Source organism: Watersipora subatra, chromosome 3, assembly GCF_963576615.1.
Source record: "Watersipora subatra chromosome 3, tzWatSuba1.1, whole genome shotgun sequence".
In the NCBI taxonomy this organism is placed as follows: Eukaryota; Metazoa; Bryozoa; class Gymnolaemata; order Cheilostomatida; family Watersiporidae; genus Watersipora; species Watersipora subatra.
Window position 1 is genome coordinate 44001001 of NC_088710.1, and position 23424 is coordinate 44024424.

Genomic DNA, 23424 nt, shown 5'->3' on the forward strand with positions numbered 1-23424 from the left:
AACTTACCCCACTTTCCTCCTTTAGTATTTTAAGCGTCATGCACTATTTCAATCTTCCAACGTGAATACTGAACATATTTCAAAATTAAACATTACTATGTGCTTTATTAAAATTGATAAATTAATAAATATATACACCAAAATCTTATATTTCAAAAAAGAAATGTCGCATAATCACATCATTTAAATGGACGGACAGCGTTAGATCTTGCCATTTCGCAGAAGTGTTAAGTTGAAGCTGCAGAAAATATTTCTAGTATCGTCAACGGCGGCTAACAGCCCACACTTCTGCACTTTTTTTTAACAAATAAGCCAAGCCATCATAATAAAGCTAGACCAAATGATATGAGCAGTTGACAGAAATGGGGAAAACTATTCGCCAGAGTTTGGTAAGGTAAGCACATCTGGTGGCTCGTAGAACCCAAATCCAAGCAGATCATCAGAAAATTCCTTAGCAGACAACTCGAGGGGCAGGTTGTCAACTATTACATTCCCTGCTTCAGCTGGGTCAAAAGTGTGCTGCTCACAGCTGCCTCCTTCTTCATTGAAGCCTAGCAGCGTCGTCAAGTACTCTGAGAGTTCATACTCCGTCATATGCTCTCCTGTATGACACAAGTAAAATTTGGGTAAACAACTCCAACATTGACCGGATCGATTCAGAAATAATATCTAGGGTAATTGTAACACTGACTAATACATCAAGCAGCTAGTAAACTACTGGCCTAAACATCTTTCAAATCCAGATATATCGATCACACGCCAAGTCAACATACATCTCAACATGCATCTGTCACATGTCAGGCAAGCATGCATCTGTCAATGGTAAAGTCAGCATACATCCGATCAGCACGTACATATCACGAGTCAAAATATTGTTATAACAGGGCTGACAATAGCAGCACAAAAGTTTTTATAAAAATACAGCGAGTTTATGAAATTGTTAACTGCTGATTTATTTCATCAGATCAGAAAGGTTTATTTTCAAAAATTAAAATTATTTAAAAACCTTTTTAAAATTGTGCCAAATTAAACATAGTAAAAATAGGAACATCTACAGACAATACAGTCGCTCAATTTCCGCAGTAAATCGCGACCAGCGCCAGAGAAAAGTAAAACTCTGCGACACAGAAACTAATAGACTCGTACATAATAAAGTCATATTTTCAGTAATCACAAGCATCTTCCTCTTGCACTTTTGCAATTCCCAAAACGTAACAGAAAAATAGCGAACTTCGACAACTCTGATATCAGAATGATGTCTGCAGAGGGATCTTACTGGGCCAGATTGTGAGAGAGATTTATATATGGTAGCTTTTTATTTTCATTTATTTAGCCTGAGAACTGCTTACCTTTCCTTTGGAGAAGATCTAAAAATTGGCCGCGTCTGATGGAAGCATCCGCTCCATGTTTCCCGCTGAGGGCTTCAAAGCACCAGAGGAGCTTCTCCTGACTCAGACCAAAGGCGGGACGATGGTTGATGTAGACTGCAATTTATGGCAAAACAAACTGTAATGCAGAACAGTAAGAGGTTGAAACGGTGAGAAATGAGCTAAGGAGAAGATAACTCTCTCTCGTCACTCTGATAGAAAAGTAAAAGATGTACTGGCAACAGGAAATTTATAAGTTCCATAAAGATCCAAATGGATGAGAATAGTAGCGCTGTACACAACCTAAAAGTCTAAAACTGTCCTTTGCAGTATCACCCTCTAGCAAAGTTACGCCATACCACACAATTTCAGCCTTGGTCACACAACCCCCCTCGCCAAGTCTCCCTCTACCTGTGTCACTTTCATCTAATGTCAAACTTATCATGTTGCCCTTTTGTCAAACCTAGCCCTTCCTTTATCCTGGTACCATTTCATGTTGTCCCATTACCATGTCATTCCATTACTATGCCATCCCATTACCACATTGTCTCAGTCAACCCATGCACTAGTCAGCTTAGCCCCATCAACAGAATTACAATTATAGAGAAAAGAAATAGTAGCGCTGTACACAACCTAAAAGTCTAAAACTGTCCTTTGCAGTATCACCCTCTAGCAAAGTTACGCCATACCACACAATTTCAGCCTTGGTCACACAACCCCCCTCGCCAAGTCTCCCTCTACCTGTGTCACTTTAGACTTAGACTTTACACTTTAGACTTGCTTGTGCAAATCTATGATTCCTTATGCACTCAAATACGAATACCCTAAAGATTTTGTTCCCTTCTTGACCTAATTGCTCAAAAAAATATCTATCATGATTCATTGGGTGAAGCGACTCAACGTATAAGTAATTTGGCTTAGTACTTTAGTATATGCTTTTGTCATCGCGTGTTGAGGGCAACGGAAAAACAACCAATGACAACTGCTCAAAGCAGTCAAATCAACGTTACTACTCACGTTTTATAAAGGTTCCCAAGTCAATGCTGGTTACATCTTCACCTGTCTCCACATACTGGCTAAACTTAACCTCATTTAGCATGTCTTCTACCTCCTGTTCAGAAGGGTAAAAGCCCATTGCCCGCATCACGTATGGCACTTCACTTAAGGCTATTTTCACATCAACTTGTCTCTTCAGCATAGTGTTTATCCCTTGGCTACAATGTACACAACATTAGTAGGAGTACTGGTGGGAGCTGTCACATAGTATCGTCGCTACAGCTGAGCAGGCCATTCGATTTTTTGTGTACTTATAAATTTATAAGGATACCAAAACTCGATTTGAACAAATGCCACCCAACAAAAAAGCATCCAATACTAGCTGAGACCACCAAGGCAGAAATAAAGTCAGTTCAACTAGTAAAAACCGCACCTTTACTAACCAAGTCACTTTATCAAGATGTGACAGCCAAAAATAATCTTGACTACTACATATAGCAGTGTAAACCAGCATCAATCTATATTATAGTATTTTCTACACCATAAAGTGAACTGTATCAGAGAGCGCTGTCTCAATTACGTGGTCTACTTATGTGCTTAACCAACATATAAGGTGCACCATATTATCATATAAGACAACTTTAAAACGTAAAAAACAACATCAAAGGCAAGACAATGAACTTGGTCAACTTTATCAGATAAAATATTCACTCTTCTTTCTCTAAACTGTCAAAGTTTTTATCCTCGGTGTTTGAATTTAACAGCTGAGCTATTTTACTGTCCAACATTCTTGGTTCCTCCTCATCATATTCTGAGTCAGACTCGCCTTTCTGCTGCAGTTCAACATTTATGCTAACTTTCTCAAAATCTATGACAGAAGGCTGGCTGTACAGAAAGCATGCGGTGGTGTAGCTTGTCCGCTACTGTAGCCAGTTTAAGCTGAGCCTATTAAGCATGCTGTTTTGCCAATGTTACTATAACAATTAGCAGCATTCTCTGTTGTATACTGAGCGGTGTCGTATTTACTAAAGGCACACGCCAGATTTTAGAACTCAGCCCACATACAGGGTGTGCTATATTAAAGGGCACACAGTTGATTTTTTAAAAAATTTTAGGCTTTTAAGTGTGCCTTACAGCGCGGAAAATGTGGTAAATGTTTAGTGCTGTACTAGAAATATACTTCAAGTTTGAAATGACTCCATGAAATTGTGAGTTGTGCCCTCTTACTCAAAAAAGATAATAAGATTGGCTTACTGTCTAAGCTGGGCATAGTAGAAGTAGTCTTCCAGTTCGGCAAACAGCTCTCCGTCCCTTCCACCCTCCATCAGGCCATAAAATGGTATCAAATCCTCACCACCAAGTTTAGACTGAGCTTCTAAAGCACTATAAAAATAGTTATAAGAAATGGTGCAGCCACAGCAAATAGCAAACAGGAACATTAGCTAAATATTCTGCCTATCATACTAAACATTGTCACCCAAATATGATGTCCAAACTGGTGCTGAAAAGGCTGCTAATTCTAATATAGATGACAAAAGAGGACTGTTCAAGTCTTACATAATTCTCGTCTGTTTAAGCGAAATGAAATCAGAGTTCGCAACGAATAAAATTAGCTAGGCACATGATTGTACATCAAGGTACAATCAGCCATCGTATACAAACAGCCGACATCGCTCAAATGGTAGAAGATCTGTTTATAATTGAATCATTCTTTATCTAGGCAGCCTTAGTTTGCTCTCAAAGACCACCTCCGTATGAGCTTTTATAGAATACTAAACTCACTCGAAGTTGATGTGCCATAGATGGACAGTTGTGTCAGCACCGCCAGAGGTGAACAAGTACTTGCCATCGCAGCTTGCCACCATATTGGAAACACCCGATGGGTGGGCTACTAGTGCCATTGAATTATGAGGGTTCCCATCCAGAGGTAGAATATGTAAGCCTATCTTATCTTCATTGATATATGCTAAATATCTTTTCTCCGTATTTTCAGCCGCAGGCAATATACAAATCCTACAAAATATATACAGTAAGTTTATTTTGACCACGCATCCTGATATACGATAAAAACTGTCTTACAACTTATTAAACAATGTTACAAAATTACAACAAAAGCAGAGCTTTTCCATGTTTGTCTTAGTTAAACCTAAATTATCAATAGTATGCGAAAAGTAATTTTCATTTTTTGTAAAATTTAAAAATATTTTCAATAAATTGCATAATCAAATCCTGAAAACTATAAAACCATACTTGGAGCAATCACGCTGTAGCTTGATTGCTTCAGGTTTATCCAACAGATATGAGTAAACAGTCCAATGAGTAAACAGTCCAATGAGTAAACAGTCCAATGAGTAAACAGTCCAATGAGTAAACAGTCCAATGAGTAAACAGTCCAATGAGTAAACAGTCCAATGAGTAAACAGTCCAATGAGTAAACAGTCCAATGAGTAAACAGTCCAATGAGTAAACAGTCCAATGAGTAAACAGTCCAATGAGTAAACAGTCCAATGAGTAAACAGTCCAATGAGTAAACAGTCCAATGAGTAAACAGTCCAATGAGTAAACAGTCCAATGAGTAAACAGTCCAATGAGTAAACAGTCCAATGAGTAAACAGTCCAATGAGTAAACAGTCCAATGAGTAAACAGTCCAATGAGTAAACAGTCCAATGAGTAAACAGTCCAATGAGTAAACAGTCCAATGAGTAAACAGTCCAATGAGTAAACAGTCCAATGAGTAAACAGTCCAATGAGTAAACAGTCCAATGAGTAAACAGCAATTAGATGTGGCTGAGTAACTAAAGTATTAAAGGAACACTACAACGGATAAATATCTGTTAACATTATTGTCTTAAAAAGGTTAAAAAACTAATATATATACATATAGTTACTAAATCATGCCCTTCTAGCATTCATACAGCAATAATAATAAAAGAAAATTTATTGCTACAACTTTCATAGTTTTACATAAATTATCACCTTCAAAATTGAAAAATTTTGGTCGGAAACTTGCAGAAAATTAAATATAAATACTAATTTGCTTGAGCTTTCTCTTTGTTCTCCAATTTTGCAATCATATTATAAATTTTTAATAAGAGTTGCATTAAAATCTACTTAAACAGTAAAAAAAGGATATTTCTCTTCATAGGTAGAGAATTTCCAGCTGTACTGTCTTCAACAACTGGTTCTATTCTTTGTATGATATCACCATAGAAAGGAACAGCCCATGCAGTTGGCAGCATAAGCAGCACAGCCCATGCTGTTGGCAGCATAAGCAGCACAGCCCATGCGATCAGCAGCATAAGCAGCACATCCCATGCGGTCGGCAGCATAAGCAGCACAGCCCATGCGGTCGGCAGCATAAGCAGCACAGCCCATGCGGTCGGCAGCATAAGCAGCACAGCCCATGCGGTCGGCAGCATAAGCAGCACAGCCCATGCGGTCGGCAGCATAAGCAGCACAGCCCATGCGGTCGGCAGCATAAGCAGCACAGCCCATGCGGTCGGCAGCATAAGCAGCACAGCCCATGCAGTCGGCAGCATAAGCAGCACAGCCCATGCGGTCGGCAGCATAAACAGCACAGGCCTTGCGGTCGGCAGCATAAGCAGCACAGCCCATGCAGTTGGCAGCATAAGCAGTTCAGCCCATGACTATTAAAATTTTAGCTAATTTCCTAAAGACTAAAACAAATTTCCTTACTTTCGCAGAGGGGAGCCATAGGTAGGCCCGAGCACAGTTTTCCGACAGCGTTTGGTCGTCACGTTATACAATTTCATCTTAAACTGATCATTGGCTGTCAGCAGAAAATGCTCTTTATTTAGTGGAGGATACCAAGTAATGCATTGTGGGATGGCGCTCTGCTCGATCCTGTCGATGCCAAGTAGCAGCAAGTTATCTTTGCAGCTATTCTCCAAGTCATACTCGACCTGTAAAGAGTAGAAGTAAACATCGTCTGTAACCTTCTACTTTCATCATCTCATGATTGTTAGAGGAAATAGAGTGAGGCGCTCAACCATTGGATAAAACTCTAATCTAAAAGCGTGAGAATTTGAGAATCAAAATCACGAGAACAGCCATTGTCACTAAACAGATATAAATTGATGATTGTTGTACAAACAAAGAGTGCAGTTACGGCAACAAGTTGCAAGTCAACAAATTGTTTGTCAACAAATTGACAAACTCCCTTCTTAAAATAACAAAGCTGTGAACTCATAAAGACCTCGTTTCTCCCAGAAACATAGACCATGGCCATTATCAGTTAAAACAAGAAAATTAAGAAAAATGTTAATAGATTTTTGCTAATGCTGTGATTAGCTGTTTTAGAAAGTTGTGTTAACTAGCCCTTCAATAAGTATAAAGCAAACAAAACAAACCTTACTAAGTATACTAACCTTCCTACTTGGAAAACATGTGCAGACATAGTAGGCATAGAATTGCACACAAACGCAACATAATTCTGTAGAGAAATATCGAGCAAAGTATTATTTTGAAATGAAATTAAATCAAGTACATGTATTTAGCTCCCACATGTTCTCTGACACAAGGTCAAGCAACTCCAAACTACATAAAGCTATATATGAAGATAATCAATATCATATCATATATAGAGACTGACTAATATGAATTGCACCATCTAAAAAGGAGAATATTCCGGAAAGTTCCACCTACCAAATTTCTATCCTTGCCCAAAGTAAGGAGGCGGGGCTTATCTGAATCCAGTTCAACGCCAAATGAGATGTCTTGAATCTCCTTATAGTGTGCCTTGTGTCGACCGACGTAGACCCATGGCTGGACATCAACGCCATGCTGCCGCTTGAACAGTGTTGTTGTGAACTCGCCATCCTGAGACACAGAGATGCTTCATGAAACAATAGAGAGAGAGCATGACAGCACTCTGCTAACCAAGAGAGAGGGTGACACAACTCTACTAAGAGGAAGCATGACAAAACTGAGCTAACCAAACAAGATAAAGCAAGAACAATAGAAAGAGATTGATGGAACAGAACCACATGAACCAGACAGATTGAAATGGAAACAAGTAGTGAAGAGAGACGAGATACTGACGAATGTGTACAAAAGCTCTAACGATAATATGAAATACTATAGCTTAGCAGACACTTCCATGGACACCATCTATACATGTCAGACAATAAACAGATATAAAGACACACCGCAGCAGATGGGTGTAAAAGTCAGGCCCATGAGAAAATAATTAAAGATTTAGCATAGACAGAACAGACTGGTAAGAAAACTTGACGAATGTCAGTCTACAAATTGGTGGACACGCAAAAAGAGCTGTAGATACATGTAAAAATCTTAACAGACAGAAATTTAGATGGACACAGACATATGAATTTGGACAGACATATGAACTTGGACACACAGACAAATGAACTTAAATACACAGACAGACAAACTTGGACACCCATACATATGTAGAAAAACATGCAGAGTGAATATTCAATAAGAAAGATGTAAGGAGAGAAAGAGAGAGAGAAAGAGAGAGAGAGAAAGAGAGAGAGAGAAAGAGAGAGAAAGAGAGAGAGAAAGAGAGAGAGAAAGACAGAGAGAGAGAAAGAGAGAGAGAAAGAGAGAGAGAAAGACAGAGAGAGAGAAAGAGAGAGAAAGAGAGAGAGAAAGAGAGAGAGAGAAAGAGAGAGAGAGAGAGAGAGAAAGAGAGAGAGAAAGAGAGAGAGAGAGAAAGAGAGAGAGAAAGAGAGAGAAAGAGAGAGAGAAAGAGAGAGAAAGAGAGAGAGATAAAGAGAGAGAAATATGCAGATGGAAGTAATCATACAGAGAGGACACTCAGCAATGCCGAGATTTGAATAGTCACGAGAAGGAAAGAGAGATACGAGAAAATACACCATTGTCATTAAGTATTGACAATCATTGAAGGAAGACAAGCTACAGAGAAGACTTACAGCTGTAGCGAGGTACTGACAGTCATGAGAGAACTTGATGTGGGTCACACAGTCCCTGGAGTACCGGAAGGGTTCCGTGTCCTCGTCCTGCAGGTTCAGAGCATCCAAAATTTTCACAACGCCATTCGTGAAACCGACAGCTGAAATTGTAGAAAAATTATTTTTAAAAAGTTACTGGAATAGAGAAGTTTTCTTCTAAACTGATAGCCTTATCAGATGAAATATTATCCTCCAGACACAGCATAGATGATATCTCAGCCAGAAATCAGCCAATAATATGTAATAATTACATTTGACTATTAGATAAAGGTAAGATGTGCATAGATATAGATATCATAAGATTATATACCATTAAGCAATAGTTTTAAACGAAATTAAGCCAAGACCTTGGCTACTATAAGCTCTCCAACAAAAGATTGGGCAACTCCAAACTACTTCAAGCGCAATGCAATCACTATCCTACAGAGCTTGGATGATATGAATTACATCACTTAAAAAAAAAGCTAATGTTTTAAAAACTCTTAACTATTAAAAACAACTTTAAAATGCCAAATATCATGATTTTGAGCCGGTGAGTCAAAATTTATTAAGAGTGACATTTATTTTAACACTCATAGAAAAAGTGGCCCATATTCAATTTTATCCTCATGCAAATATTAATCCTACTGTTACACCCAAGGTTTCTCATCATTCTCCACATTTCACTACTGTAGATATATGCATGTAGCTTGCAGATGTTTAGCCTTTGATATTTCATCCAATCAGCCTGAATTGATATTAAAAAGATTCAAAAATATCGAATGCTAAAGCATAGAGCTAAGAGTTGCTAGTTGAGAGCATGGCTACAATAGCATAGAGCTAAGAGTTGCTAGTTGAGTGCACGGCTACAATCCAACAACTGAAAGTAAGGAAAATTGTGTTTTAGTAACTTGTAGCTCAACAAAAATCATCCCTCATCAGAATGGCTGATTAAAGCACTTTCTTTAGATCAGCATAACTAAAGGCTTATGAGCGGCCAATCGACACATTCATAGGGTTATGAGAAGCCAATCAACATATTAATAGGGCTGTGAACAGCCAATCGACACATTCACAGAGTTGTGAGCAGTCAATCAACATGTTCACAGAGTTGTGAGCAGCCAATCAATATACTCACACGGTTGTGAACAGCCAATCAATATATCCACAGGATTGTGAGCAGCCAATCAAGATATTCACAGGGCTGTTGTTGGCAGATGGCCAGCTAGAGTCTAGAAATGCTTCGAGCTAGTAAACCAAACGTTAACTAACCTAAAAAGTAGCCTTTTGGGTCAATGGCAATACACTGTATCAAGTAGCCCTTTTCAAATTTCCTGGAAGCAACTACATCTCTTGTGTTGTAACTGTAGATCTGCAGAAGTCCAGAGTAGCTTCCTATGAATACCTTCTTCCTGCAGGCAAATTAATATTAAACAAATCTGTTAATATAAGCAAATTGAAAAAGCATGATATTGTTACATAGGTTTTCCTGTATATTTAAATGGAGCACAGCTTTACGAGCTCATAGGAGCACAGGCTAAAATTAATAACTCTGCTAGGAGCACTTCGCATCATGAATAGACAGAGATTAACCATGCAAAACTAAAATTTTGCCATCAGCTACCTCTGAAGCTAGCAATGTTACAAAAGTTTATCCACAACATATAGTAAAAAAAATTCCAAGTTTTTAGATTATCACTCCGCCATGCATTCCCCGGTTGTCTCTATGCTAGATGAAAGCAAGACACTGTCACTCACTCCGTGGGATGAGTGACTATGCCATGTATGGCACTGTCGTGATTCCTCAATATGATCCTAATATCAGTTCCTCTAGGAGTTATCTCTGCATAGATGCTCTGTGTCGAACCAATCACAAAGTTTCTCATAGCAAGACTCTTCGCTACGAGGGAACAATCTGTCGGGTAGTCTTGGGTGTCCGCACGTCTACAATGGGAAGTTTTTAGGTATTATCCACTCTTATTACAGTGAGACGATGACTCCGTCATACTCACTGTATGTTGACTGAGAAGATGATTGATGGTATGAAAAACACTGTGATAGGAAACGGCTCATAAAGAAAACAAAGGCTAAAATAAAAACAACTAAACATTGAGTCAAGATACATGATTTACTAGAGTCAACTCTGGAGCTAGAAATTCTGGAGCTGAGAGATTCTAATGGTAGCAATGTAACACTTTCATGACAATCCAGCATTTCATACTTAACCAAAAATTCCACTCGCAGAATTAGTCTCCCTTTATATGAACTAACCAAGTCTCCCTCTGTATGAACTAACCAAGTCTCCCTCTGTATGAACTAACCAAGTCTCCATCTGTATGAACTAACCAAGTCTCCCTCTGTATGAACTAACCAAGTCTCCCTCTGTATGAACTAACCAAGTCTCCATCTGTATGAACTAACCAAGTCTCCCTCTGTATGAACTAACCAAGTCTCCCTCTGTATGAACTAACCAAGTCTCCCTCTGTATGAACTAACCAAGTCACCCTCTGTATGAACTAACCAAGTCTCCCTCTGTATGAACTAACCAAGTCTCCATCTGTATGAACTAACCAAGTCTCCCTCTGTATGAACTAACCAAGTCTCCCTCTGTATGAACTAACCAAGTCTCCCTCTGTATGAACTAACCAAGTCTCCCTTTGTATAAACTAACCAGGATTCTGCAAAATATCACAGAAAAACTTTTTACTTTCTATCAAAAACACTTTGGATTAGTTTTCCGCACTTTTACTTCCACCTTTTCGACACAAAAATCTTATAAAAAAGGTGGAGATGCTGCTTCATATAGAATATCTGTTTCGTGGTACATGTATGGTACAATAATAATTCAAATAATGGTTGGATTAAAATAAATATAGTTTTTAAGTAAGTAATTACAGTTTGCTTATACTGTATAATTTTACAATTTGTTTTAATATATCTTCCAATTGGGCCATCGGGCCAAAAAAGCACATTATGTTATCCAATTTTGCAAACAAGATTGTTTCAACTTTTGACGTACTAAGGAATGAGTAATCCTAAAATAAAAGTAATATGGTGTGACTCAGAGGCTTCTCAATAATGGCATTATTGTAACTTTAGCAACACCATTTTTGTCTAACCATGGCCCAAATGTAGTCAAAGAGGTAACTAATATATAATCCAATGTTGGCTTTTCATTTTACGTCATGCGCGGTAAGAGTGGGCAACTCTCAAATTACAATTTACTTTTGCGTATTTATCCTACTTATGCTGCTAGAGCAAATGTGTATGTATTTTAGCATTTAAAAAATGTAAACAAATGGAAAACTGCAAAGTTCATTTTGATTTAAGGAGTACTAGTCTAAACATTTTATTTCCAAATTCTTGACGAGTGAAAAAAGCCCTTAACGCAGACAAACTGCGACAACATTTCCACAGAACACTTACTCCAAGTCCCATTTCTCGATGTGTTTGAAGGAAATGGCATTGATAGGTCCGATATGCAAGTCTTGGTACCAGTGGATAAGATTGAGATTGTGATCAAAGAGTTTCACGTGACCATTCACGTCTCCCATGACTATCTGAGAGTCAGTGACCATGAGTACGTTTATTCCCCTGTCTTGAACTTTTACAAGCTTCAAGGCCTTCTTGTTTGGTGTAGGTTCATTGTCAACAGCTGAAACAACCAAAGGTTATAAAAGATTTGGACAAGATACCAACTAGACATTTTCATTCAAGCCATGTAAAGTTCAACATATGATAATTACTAGAACATGCGACTTCTTTATAACAGGAAATAAATAAAAATACCATCCTTCCACATAGAGTGCGCACTCGTGTTATGATGTCCCTGTTATGCAATTTTTTCACCTTACAAAGTGGAATGTGATGGTTTTTGCCCTTGCCATATGAATCCCATTTCGCCACATGAATTCAACAAAAATCTTGCTGCAAATTCAAAATTGGCAGTTGGTGTGCTTATTACCTCGAAATAACAAAGATGCCGATATGCTGGTCGCCGAAAACCTCACAACACCTGAAAAGATATGATGATTGATTTCTTTCAGTTCAGCATTTCTCGTATGAAAAGTGGTAATATTTTCTGTTTAAAACCAGTAGCAAAGTTGGAGTTGCAATCCTTTCAAACAGAGGGTCGGGATCAAACAGCTTCTCTAACCCTGCTAATAAAAACCCAACTCATTATACATTAAATTTAATTTCAAGTGTACAGTGACACAATTAGCATTGATACGTTTTTTGACTTTTCTTTGCTCTACCCACTACATGTACCAGCCAAGTCACGACCCTCCAAAGGTACAGTAACAAAATTTCTTTTTTTTTCAATGGCCATTAAATGGTCAAGTATGCAAAAGGCCGCTTTCGAGAACGGCATCGCTTGGGCTTTCTTGTCAAATTAGGTTGAAAAAGTTTTAATGAGCTCAACTAAAAGTTTTAGTGAAAACGAAGCCAGAAACTGATAGGCGAACTGTATTGTATACCAACAGAATATTTGCTTTGCTATGTAATAATTTTAGCACTCTAAACCGACACTGAAACAAGGATATTTAGCAATCGGCTCTCAGCAGATGTGTGCATCTTGTTTTAAAGCAGGAAACGGAAACGTGCTATAATTGGCTAAACACAACAGATTAGTGAACTAGTCTGAATACAGATTCTACATCAACAATACTACATCAATAAGTAAACCAACTTAGGTTTAGCATGAGGACCAGAGACTCTTGTAACTTTCAAGTAGCGGAGAGCCAAAAACTACAAGCATTGGTTTAGTTTATATGTGATATAGTTTATATATTATTATATAGCATAGTTTATATATTATACAGTTTAGTTAGTATACTATATAGTTTGGTTTATCCCACGACCAAACAAGAGCAAAGCGATTGGTTGGGAGATTTATGATAAATGCACATGTGCACACAACTCCCGAAAATTATTCAACAATGAGACGAACCCTTGTATCAAAATTTCATCAACAAATTTAACCATCGTTTTGTAGAGTCGTTAAAGTATAATAACGATACAAAACACATATAAGCCTATTTAAATGTGTTACCAAGTCTTTGTAAACCATCGGCATTATCTTAAAACTTACCCATCTGATCGGATTATACACAAATAGACAGATTTATTTGGACGAAAATCGTTATTAAAACTTGCTAAGCCTCACTTTTATCAAAGTTAATACCCAAAATTGAAATGCCGAGCGACAGGGAATAGAACGATTAAGTCGTGCACATTTCACGAAAGAAAAACGTGCACATTTCACCAGTCTATAGCATTGCCAAATTGCCGAAGGTTTCTGTAATTAACGTAGGAGTACTGAAATCGTTTCATTTTTGCCGATTTCAAAGTATCTGACATTTTAGACACAATGGAGTACTTTGGTATTCTAACTGATGTCCAACACAGTGTAAGTAAAGGAGATTACGATAATATTTTTTTCTAATGATTCTTATGATATTACGATATTTAATTATAAGTTTGGATATTCTTCTTGATACTTCTTGATATTGTTAGCTATGACGTTTTGAAATGTAAACAAATTTGTGCATTGGTTTTCTATTATTACTGTATTACTATTACTAAGTTTGGGTATTCTTTTTGATCCTTCTTAATATTGTTAGCTATGACATTTTGAAATGTAAACAAAATAGTGCATTGGTTTTATATTATTACTATATTAATAATATTGGTTATTCTAATAATATCAGTGTATTTTACTTCTAATATTGGCCAATATTGCATTTCTCCTATTGCAGGGGGAGAGATATAAACATATAATCTTTTCCTTTCATTATTGCTGTTTGTTGTATACAATAATGCCCACACCCAGTACATTACAGCTACCATTGCAGTTATCCTATTGCACTGCAGTGCCATTTGACTGCTAATATTGAATTTCTCAACCATCAGTACCCTTTCTTGTTTCCAATATCACTTTGGTTGTGGGCTGTATGACAGTGGAATTTCTAGTATATTATATAGTTAGTTTATATATTTATATAATTTAACTTCATAATTTAGCAGTATTAAAATATAGACATAATTCAATAATGAATGTGCACAAATTCAATATACAAACTCAGCCATTTTGTAGCTATGCTGGTCATACCTTTTGTGAGAGGTTTGTTGGAGGCCCAAACAACCAGGTTACCAAGAGAGGTCGCCGTCAAACATTTGTTTGTGTTTTCAAGGAAGATAGACTGAGTATATTTCCCGACTGGTTTGTTGAAATCATCATCTGTCAGCGGAGGGCAAAAGTATTCTATGACCCCACCACCCTGCAGACACACAGAATGGTTAGGGAGACACTTCATGGTCTGTCTGCAAGTCTTGATAAATGGCTTGACTTGAAAGCAAACTAGATCAGATAGCGCATACTTGAAGACTGGGCTACCTCATGCTGGCTTGTGATAACCATGGGAACTAAGAAGCGATCACACTTACTATAGTTAGACATGTTAATGAGTTGTTAATGTTTGAGATGCCCCGACACCAAATACAAGAGTCAATCCAGATACCAATCTGATCTGTACTAAAAGTGAACTCGATCTACATGAATATATTGATGTATTCTTTGGTTCATTGTTTCTTTTTAACATAAAATTAGCTGTAGGCCCGGCCATGTCTGGGATCTCTTTCATTATCAATCAGATAGCAATTGGGTGTTTAATAGGCTGCTTCTCAACAACCAGATGAAGTTTCGAAATCAAATATTTTTAGTAACCTGGTAAAAGGCGCTGAGAATATGCTTGTGAAGTTTGGATGAAAGTGTGATAGCGCATAGTGTTTACATGGGCTAACACACACAATGACAAAGCACGAACTATTGATATAGATATATAGCTGTATCCATTTTATAAAGATTTAAAATTTATTTAATTTTTTAAACGTTAAATAACTAAAAGTATTACACTGTCTTCTTAGCCAGTGATTGGTCATTTGTCGTGACTAAAATAAAAAAAATTCACTAAGTTCACGAGAAGCGCTGCTTAAGTAGAAATGAGAGTAACAGGCCAGAATTAGGTATTGGAGTGACTATTCAGTTAATGTATTGATCTTGTAGACTAAGACACTATTCCCATGTTTTAATTGTATGGTTACAGAAAGTATCTCAAGTTTTCAGTTTAATTAAAAAAATATCGACCAATACGGTCGATACTTAGCTTCCATTTATGTACGCATATCATGACCAGCCATGGAACAGTCTAGAACTATTGGTCTAGAGTGCATGACCTGCAAACAACTGGTTGGGGTTCAATTTCCAAAAATACCCTCTGGCGGTGACAGGAATAACATCCAACCTTAAATTCCTCTGTACAACTGGTCATGTCTCCAGTAGTAGAGGTTCTCTTGCCACTAGATTCAAACATGTCAACCTTGTTTGTACAACAATGACTATTAAAACGTGCACAGCCTCTTCTTACAGTTAGCTAAGCAGACATCATACTCAATTCTTGAGATTGCTTACATTGATACTATGATCGGGGCATCTCTAGGTAAAACCTGAACTAGTACATCTATTATAAGTTAAAAATTATTTTATATAAAGCTGAAATATTGAGGTCACTAATAGGTCAGCACCCTTGAAATATATCTACCACCTTGGCTTAAAGCCTCAAAGCAAGCTTTTGAAGTAAAAAAAACCGGCTACCCAATGCATTATAGCAGAATAGAAAAGTTACGACAAAGAAGAAGCAAATAGAAGTTATCACCACCATCTAGGGAGACAACTGCTGTACAAAACAAGAGGCTCAGAAAGAGTTAAGAAATGGTTTCAAAGCTTAAAGACTAGATGAAACTTTAGCATGCAGTAGTAGGCAATAAGAGTAAGGCTAGTTAGAAATGGACAATATAGAGCTTCTAATATTTAAGTGTTACCTGGTCCTGTAAAATAATAAAATAAATAATTATATGAAATCATCTAGAAAGGATGTATGAAATAAAAGAGATGCATGTACAATGTAAAACCAATAAAAAACAAATCAGCAGAATTGTTGATTATGTGTATAAGGACAAAAGTTACGGAGACACTCGTGATATAATGGATGAAGAGACAAACAAACAAAAGATATGTGATGAGAGAATGTTTAGATAACCTAGACTATAATAAGACTGGCTTTGTCAAAATTTTGACAATCTGGAGATAAATTAGAAGAAGTTAAGTGTGCTAGTAACTCTGCAGGAACACCATGTTTGACTGATTATTATCACTATGTTCCTTCTTTTAATCTAGGTTTTAATCTCATCCTTAAATCTGACTCGACACAACAGGTCATAGAGTTCACCCAAATGTTACGCCTTAACAATTTGTATCAACAGCATTCATGTTTAATGAGAGTTACCTCACAATACAGAAAGACAACTCTAGTACAAAAAAGCAAACGCGCACATGTTAAAATTTTATCATTTGTGAGTTCCAGCACCCCAGCAGTTTCTCCTGATAGTAGCAGCCTCTGGTGCTGTTATTATGAAGCCGCTGAACTATTTGTTGCAGCTGGGAGTCTATTAAAGTCAGCACAACTGGCTCACAAACCTTTTTACACCGTTGTAAAAAGGAGTTGAGACAAGAATATTAGAAAGGGCATGCTAACACCCCTGGAGGGATGAACATATAACAAACTTCACATAAGTTTTGCAATGTTTTATGTCAAAGAAAGGAAGTGAATTCATGGGAGGCAAGGATAGCATATGACTCACCTATCCAAAGATAGCATGTGGCTCACCCAAGCAAGGATGGCGCATGACTCATCCAGGCAAGGATAGCAAGTGACTCATTCAGGCAACAATAGCATGTGACTAACCCAGGCAAGGATAAAGTGTGACCCATCCAAGCAAGGATAGTATGTGACTCACCCAGGCAAGGATGGCATGTGTCTCAACCAAGCAAAAATGGCGTGTGACTCACTCAGGCAAGGATAACAAGTGACTCATCCAGGCAAGGATAGCAAGCGACTAACCCAGGCGAGGATAACGTGTGACTCACCCAGGCAAGGATAGCGTGTGACTCATCCAGGCAAGGATGGCATGTGACTTACTCAGGCAAGGATAGCAAGTGACTCATCCAGGCAAGGATAGCATGTGACTAACCCAGGCAAGAATAACGCGCGACTTGCCCAGACAAAAATAGCATGTGACTCACCCAAGCATAGAAGATGACTTGAGATTCACTGTTGCTGACGATCTGCGTTGTGTCATCTGGGTTAAAAAGAACAAAGTTTTGAACTCCATAAGATGGGTCTAGAGTGGCCGAGCAGAGAGCTGTGTCCCCATCCACTGTCCAGTCCCATATACAGAGCACCTGTGGAGTGTCAGCACTTATGGTCGCCAAGTACCTGGCATCAGGTGTCAATGCCATGGCAACAACACCTTGGGTTCCGGCCTCAAATATCGTCTGCACTGGGAAACTAAGGAAGTAAATAGATCTACCTTTACATAATAGTCAATAGCACGATGTATGATGATGCAATTGAGTTACAGAAATGTATTACCAGAATTTATACACCGCAAACATAGAATTTGGCTGTCGCTCAAAAGCTGAATAGAAACTTCAAGATGCCGATCTTTTTCTGAACACTCTAGACCAACTCTTCTGTCAACAAGCACATTTCTAAAGCTTTATCTTTAATCAGTAAATACCAAACTGCAAGTAAAAGCATTTTTAAACGTATTTTAAAAAGCAGACGGCTCCGACTTACAATGTGCTGGTATCCCAGACTATCACCATGCAGTTATTAGGTCCTTTATCAGCAGTTGTCAACCACCTCTTGTCTTCACTCACACACGTACTTGATATGTTGTTGTTCTACAGACATGCATAACCATAACGCATACACTAATATTGAAGCATCAACTATGGCTAGTAGTGCAATAAAACATTGGATAGCATATCAACGACTGTGGCTTAGGTGTTAGAATAACCGGACTGTGAGCGTAAAAGCTACGGGTTCAAACTTACTCGTCGCTTAAGAAGCAGATGGCTAAGGTCAAGGCTGAGCAGAATCATTAGAATAAAGTTGAACAGAGTTTAATAGTTAGCAACTTTAACTCTGTTATTTTAGCTCTGTTAAAAGGTGAGATAACATATGTTAAAAGCTGAGGTAACATTGTTACCCCACCTAAAATGCTACTTGCATATTAAAACCGAATTCAAAATAGACAACTAAATTTTCATACAACAATACTTATAATTAATGCCTAACCAACTGATGTACATTGCAAATCTAATTATTCATATCCAAAGCACTTTCTAACTAAGGAATGATTCATAACCAATTAGAATTCATTGAAACTCTTCAGCCTAATAACTATTACTAGGTAGAGTATTATATGTGTAGCGTGTTAACTAACTATTGCTAGTTAGTTAATATGTGTAGCGTATCAGATACTCTCAAAGTGAATTGGAGAGTTTATGCAGAGTTTCTTCACATTTGAAAATAAGCTGATTCTTTGCAGCAGAAAAAGTGTTAATATCACTTTTAAAAGTTACACCTGTTTGGAATTCAAAATTTTCTGTTTTTAACTCCATTTTGAAATTTCAAAACAACTCTGTTTTGATTTTTTGAAATTGAAAATTTTAATTCAAAATAGAAATTAAAAGTGAATTATCTCCCCCATAATTTTGGTCATTGCTTAAACATGGTTAGCAAGGTTGAATGATACTGTTATTGTTCCGAAGAGATTCATTACCTAAATGCGGTACAATAAGGCTCAATTATTATATTACTAACAGATGCTGCCAAAAATACTTACATGTCCTTGAAGAAGTTTCTGTGTGTTATTCTCAAAGTTGTAACAGATGCCGGTATGAGCGCAGGCATACATTATAATGGAGCGAGTGTCTGTGCTCAAATTCACCATAGGAATATTCTTATTTTGGCCAAACGACCAAATCATGTTCTGTAACACAAAATGACACATTCTATCAATTGGCAGAGATTGAACAGACAATTCCAAAAATGAGGTGAATCATTGAACCTCTTGCGGCCATAATTTTATGGTGAGCAACTAGTTATGCTATCAGTCCGATTCAGCAACTGAGCGCAAAAAAACACGTTAAGTTTCAAGTTTTTATTTTAACACTGATACATTGAGAGTCAGTAAAAACAAGTGATAAATGTTTGTAAACATCCCAAAGACTATTTTAGCACATAATTATATATCCAGTTAACAAACTCCTATAATCGTATTAGGTCAAATAATTAGTAATTGGGTCAAATAAAAATGAATGGCTCCTTTTAACAGAAGTTTTGCCAAACGCAGTCGGCCTTAAACTAAAGAAGCAGCTGTCGAAACCTTTCAACTGAATTTTCAATCGAAGTCGAATATGTTTTTTTTATATAAAATAACATTTTTGGGCTACACTATCTTTTTAAGCAATCCCTGATAACTAAGAAAAAACTTTTGTTTCCAAGTTCGATAGTTCAATTTCGAATGAAATTATTCTCATATGGGAAAGAAACCATTTGACTGTTATATCTCAGTATAGAGAGAAGATCGGTGGATTGAGTCAATTTCTTTGCATTTATGTCAGCTAATAATGTGACAAGAGAAGTTGTTGTTTACCAAATTATATTTAAGTATGGTTATTTTTTACATCAAATTTGGTCATAACAGCTGCAGTCTCAAAGTAGTTGAGCTAATATGGGTAATAGGTTTTATACCTGATGAATGTAAGATTACCTTAATAGTGAAAATCTGTGGACGAGACTAATGTCAAGGCCATCATAATACTAGACTAAAGACTATGTCCTTAGATTACATCATAGAAAACAGTCAATTAGGAAGTATGTGCAATAAGTCTGACATAGGGAATGAATTTTAATCACTGAAAATAACTTTATTCAGAGAACTATCTCCAGTTCCTCATTTGTAAATATAATTTACCAGAGCATTGCCAGTGAGAATATTGGCTTCATCTCCCTCGGACAAGGTAGACAAGGATGTCTTCTCGGGAGCAGAGGCGGCGGGAAATGTTCCAGTAGAACCCGCAGAAAAAGGAGGAATAAGAGATGTAGCCTCAGCGGTTGGAGGAGGTGGAGGGGTTTCCTTCAGCTCACTCGTCTGCTTCTGGGGAGACTGAGGAGCTGATAACGAATTTCCTAAAAACCCAGCAGAAGACACTGCTTAAAAACCAACAAACAGAAATTATAGCTATGATAACGTTCATGGAAAAGAAACTATAAGCATTGCTTGCTGCTTGGACAAAGTCGAAGATGTTTATCCTTAGCCTAAGATCTTACTTAAGCATTAGAAACAAGATAGAATTAGAAACGATTAAGTTTTTATTCAGCCAGACTTTCCTAATCGATGCCTACTAATTGGAGTGCATTGAAAATTCAATGCTTTATTTCTAATGCAGCCCGTAATCTATATAATAAAAGAATCATTCCAAACTATTCGAATGACATTAAGAATCTAATGCTAAATTTCCAATGTGACCCACACTTACAAACTCAAAATTCCTCCCAAACGAATTGGAACCTTCTACAAGTCTAATGTGTGCCAATTACCAATTCCAGCGCTAGTGCATGTAGCACTACACGCATGCACTTAGCTCAAGATGTCACTCACCTTCATAAGGTGTCATTTGCCACCTGTCATAGCAACTGAAATACTTAGTATCACACAACTTGTAGTAGTACACACAAATATGACAAGCTCTGTCACCAATTTTCCTTACCAGTTTCGGCAGGAGCAGCTTGCGGGGTGACCGCCTGTGATCCTACAGGGTGGGGTGTGCCAGTGGTAGAAGCCAATGGCTGTGGGGTAGCTGACTGGGCACCTGTTGTCTGTGGAGTGGCTACCTTTGAGCCTATTGGTTGAGGAGTTTCTGTCTTGGAAGCTGCAGGTTCTGGACTAGCTGTTTTAGAGCCAGCAGGTTTGGGACTACCCGTCGTAGAACCAGACAGTTGAGGTGTTGTTGCCTCTTTAGAATCAGAGGGTTGGGGACTGGTTGGCTTAGAACCGGGTTTGGGGCTAGTTGGTTTAGAGTCTGCATGCTGTGGACTAGCTGCCTTGGAACCAGCTGGTTGGGGAGTGGATGGTTTAGAGCCAGCTGGTTGGGGAGTGACTGGCTTAGACTCAGTAGGCTCAGGAGTGGCAGTTTTGGATTTTGCAGCAGTGGCGCTGTCTGGCTTTGAAACTGCTGGCTCCGGTGTAGCAGTCTTAGAACCAGCTTGTGGTGGGCTAGCTGGCTTGGAACCTGTGGGCTGAGGGCTGACAACTTTAGAGCCATTTTGGTGAGGACTGGCTGGTGGTGATCCTGCTTGTGGAGATGTTGCTGTTTTCGTTTTCTCCGTGACAACATTGTCTTTCGCTGCCTCTTGCTGGGTTTCTGAAGTTGCTACGTCATTCCCATCTTCACCTGATATAGTGGGCTGAGAGTTCCCTTCTTCAGGCACTTCCTTTGCAACAGGATCGTCTGAGCGTTCTGGAATGGTAACGAGTAATCATTGAAATGATAAATTTGAAAGATTTAGTAGGTAACAACGTAATGCTACGGCATAAAGCATTCTATATGTAAGCATTAGCTGAATGTCCTTCGTTGCATGGGTAATAAAACGACAGCTTATAAACATTACATTACCTACATTACTTTACCTAATACATTACTATTATACTACATTACCTGTAGCTGTTTATAAGCTGTTTTTATTACCCATACAATGCCGGGCATTTACCTAGTGAAGCCAGCTGGTAATCGTTACGTGTGACGCAACGTCGTTACCCGGTGTAATGTTACATTTAACCGATGTAATGAATATCTTCACCTTTATTGATCACAATGCTCAGGTGAATGCTGTAGACTAATGGATAAGTTTGATGCTTCCAGCGCAGGAGATTTTGTGATCAAATCCTTTGCTTACTGAGCTTTTTGTTACTAAAACTTGATTGCTATAAATGGACAGACATTGAGATTTATATACATGGATTGTTGTATTTATAATTATTTAGAAAACGCCATGAGGGGTATGTCATTACGTAATACCATATTATCCTTAACAACCAAGAAGGACACATGAAAGATGAATGAAACAGCCTGTAGCACTATAAGCACAAAACATAGTTTAATTTTGATGACTCCAATAGTCAATGCACAAGTGCCTAGACTGCAAACGCAACGATTCGTTTTCTGCAATGATGTTAAATGGTCAGTAAAAATGAAGCTAATCTATGTATGTATAACTCTATGGGTGTATAATTTTCTATTGGCATTAGTAATCATCACCAAAGTGATGTTTTTTGTTACATGCCAAAAACAAAAATGAGAAGACTGAAATCAAGAATAATTGAGTAAGTTGAACACAAGTGTTTAAAAGTCGAGAGTCTAATAGTATTGCAGAGCAGTCGGGATAGTGAATTGAAGGTTGTAGTAACAGAACGTTCATAAACTGACACATATGAATATATCATATTCGCTTAAATAGAAAAAAAGAAATAATTGAAGTTGCAAGTGACGAGCATAGTGTACTCTATCTTATTATCTCTTGCATTTACAAAAAATAATAAAAACGTATCATCCTTCTGAAGAAACTTACCAGCAGTCTCCACCAAAGGTTGTACATCAGCCTCTTCAGTTGAAGGAGCAACAGTCTCTGTATCCTTTTGTTCACTCTCTGTCGGCTGTGGCGGAGGAGAGGTAGGTGTAGGAGTTCTGGTAGTAACAACATCCTTTGGTGGGGGCGTTGCTCCTGTGTCTGCCATTTTTACTGAGCAATGAAACATAGTGATCAAAAGCTGCAAAACTTTAGTGAACCGTAACTAAACAGAAGAATAAACAACGGAATGTGTATGATTTAGCAGTATGGTGCAGCAGTCTTTACGGCTCTATAAATACTATTCAGCATTATTATGATGATAATTTCACCACTCATTTAATTGTCTAACCAAAACTAAAACAAACTTCATCAGTCTACAAATTGTATTAAACTCAAAAGTAAAGCGAGTTTTGAGAAAACACAGTGATGGCAAAGCAGTCGATCTAAACGATATCGACATCATCCATTATCGTAGAAGTGCATCCCAGTTGATGCCTGCTTTAACAAATGTACAAAAAGACTGAATAGTAAAGCCAATTCAATATTTTAACTTTTAGTCTACATATACATGCAAGCTAGTTACA

At 37.7% G+C, this 23424-nt stretch overlaps 2 protein-coding genes across 2 annotated transcripts; both read right to left on the bottom strand.

Annotated features, from left to right (window-relative positions):
- Positions 1-171: 171 nt before the first annotated feature.
- LOC137389845 (cilia- and flagella-associated protein 251-like) lies at positions 172-20252 on the bottom strand. The gene is made up of 16 exons (XM_068075982.1): positions 20187-20252; positions 19053-19199; positions 17999-18105; positions 17443-17707; positions 14413-14581; positions 11727-11955; positions 10059-10244; positions 9573-9712; positions 8283-8422; positions 7030-7203; positions 6061-6287; positions 4146-4376; positions 3618-3746; positions 2385-2581; positions 1350-1484; positions 172-602 (listed from the first exon to the last, which is right to left on the bottom strand). Exons 2-16 carry the CDS (start codon positions 19194-19196, stop codon positions 373-375), a joined length of 2703 nt encoding a protein of 900 aa, XP_067932083.1. The 5' UTR covers positions 19197-19199; positions 20187-20252; the 3' UTR covers positions 172-372.
- On the bottom strand, positions 20166-23006 carry LOC137390620 (salivary glue protein Sgs-3-like). Its single transcript, XM_068076946.1, has 3 exons — positions 22841-23006; positions 20983-21732; positions 20166-20401 (listed from the first exon to the last, which is right to left on the bottom strand). Exons 1-3 carry the CDS (start codon positions 23004-23006, stop codon positions 20166-20168), a joined length of 1152 nt encoding a protein of 383 aa, XP_067933047.1.
- Between the last annotated feature and the right edge of the window lie 418 nt (positions 23007-23424).

What these genes read in the sequence shown, in the direction of transcription:
- LOC137389845 (XM_068075982.1), bottom strand. Translation starts at nt 19,196, where the DNA reads ATGATTTGGTCGTTTGGCCAAAATAAGAATATTCCTATGGTGAATTTG. An exon ending in GTCTGGGATACCAGCACATT is followed by an intron (nt 17,708 to 17,998) that starts GTAAGTCGGAGC and finishes TTACTTCCTTAG; the next exon opens with TTTCCCAGTGCAGACGATAT. An exon ending in ATAGTCACTCATCCCACGGA is followed by an intron (nt 9,713 to 10,058) that starts GTGAGTGACAGT and finishes ATTTGCCTGCAG; the next exon opens with GAAGAAGGTATTCATAGGAA.
- LOC137390620 (XM_068076946.1), bottom strand. Translation starts at nt 23,006, where the DNA reads ATGGCAGACACAGGAGCAACGCCCCCACCAAAGGATGTTGTTACTACC. An exon ending in ACCTTTGGTGGAGACTGCTG is followed by an intron (nt 21,733 to 22,840) that starts GTAAGTTTCTTC and finishes TTACCATTCCAG; the next exon opens with AACGCTCAGACGATCCTGTT. An exon ending in AGCTGCTCCTGCCGAAACTG is followed by an intron (nt 20,402 to 20,982) that starts GTAAGGAAAATT and finishes CTGGGTTTTTAG; the next exon opens with GAAATTCGTTATCAGCTCCT.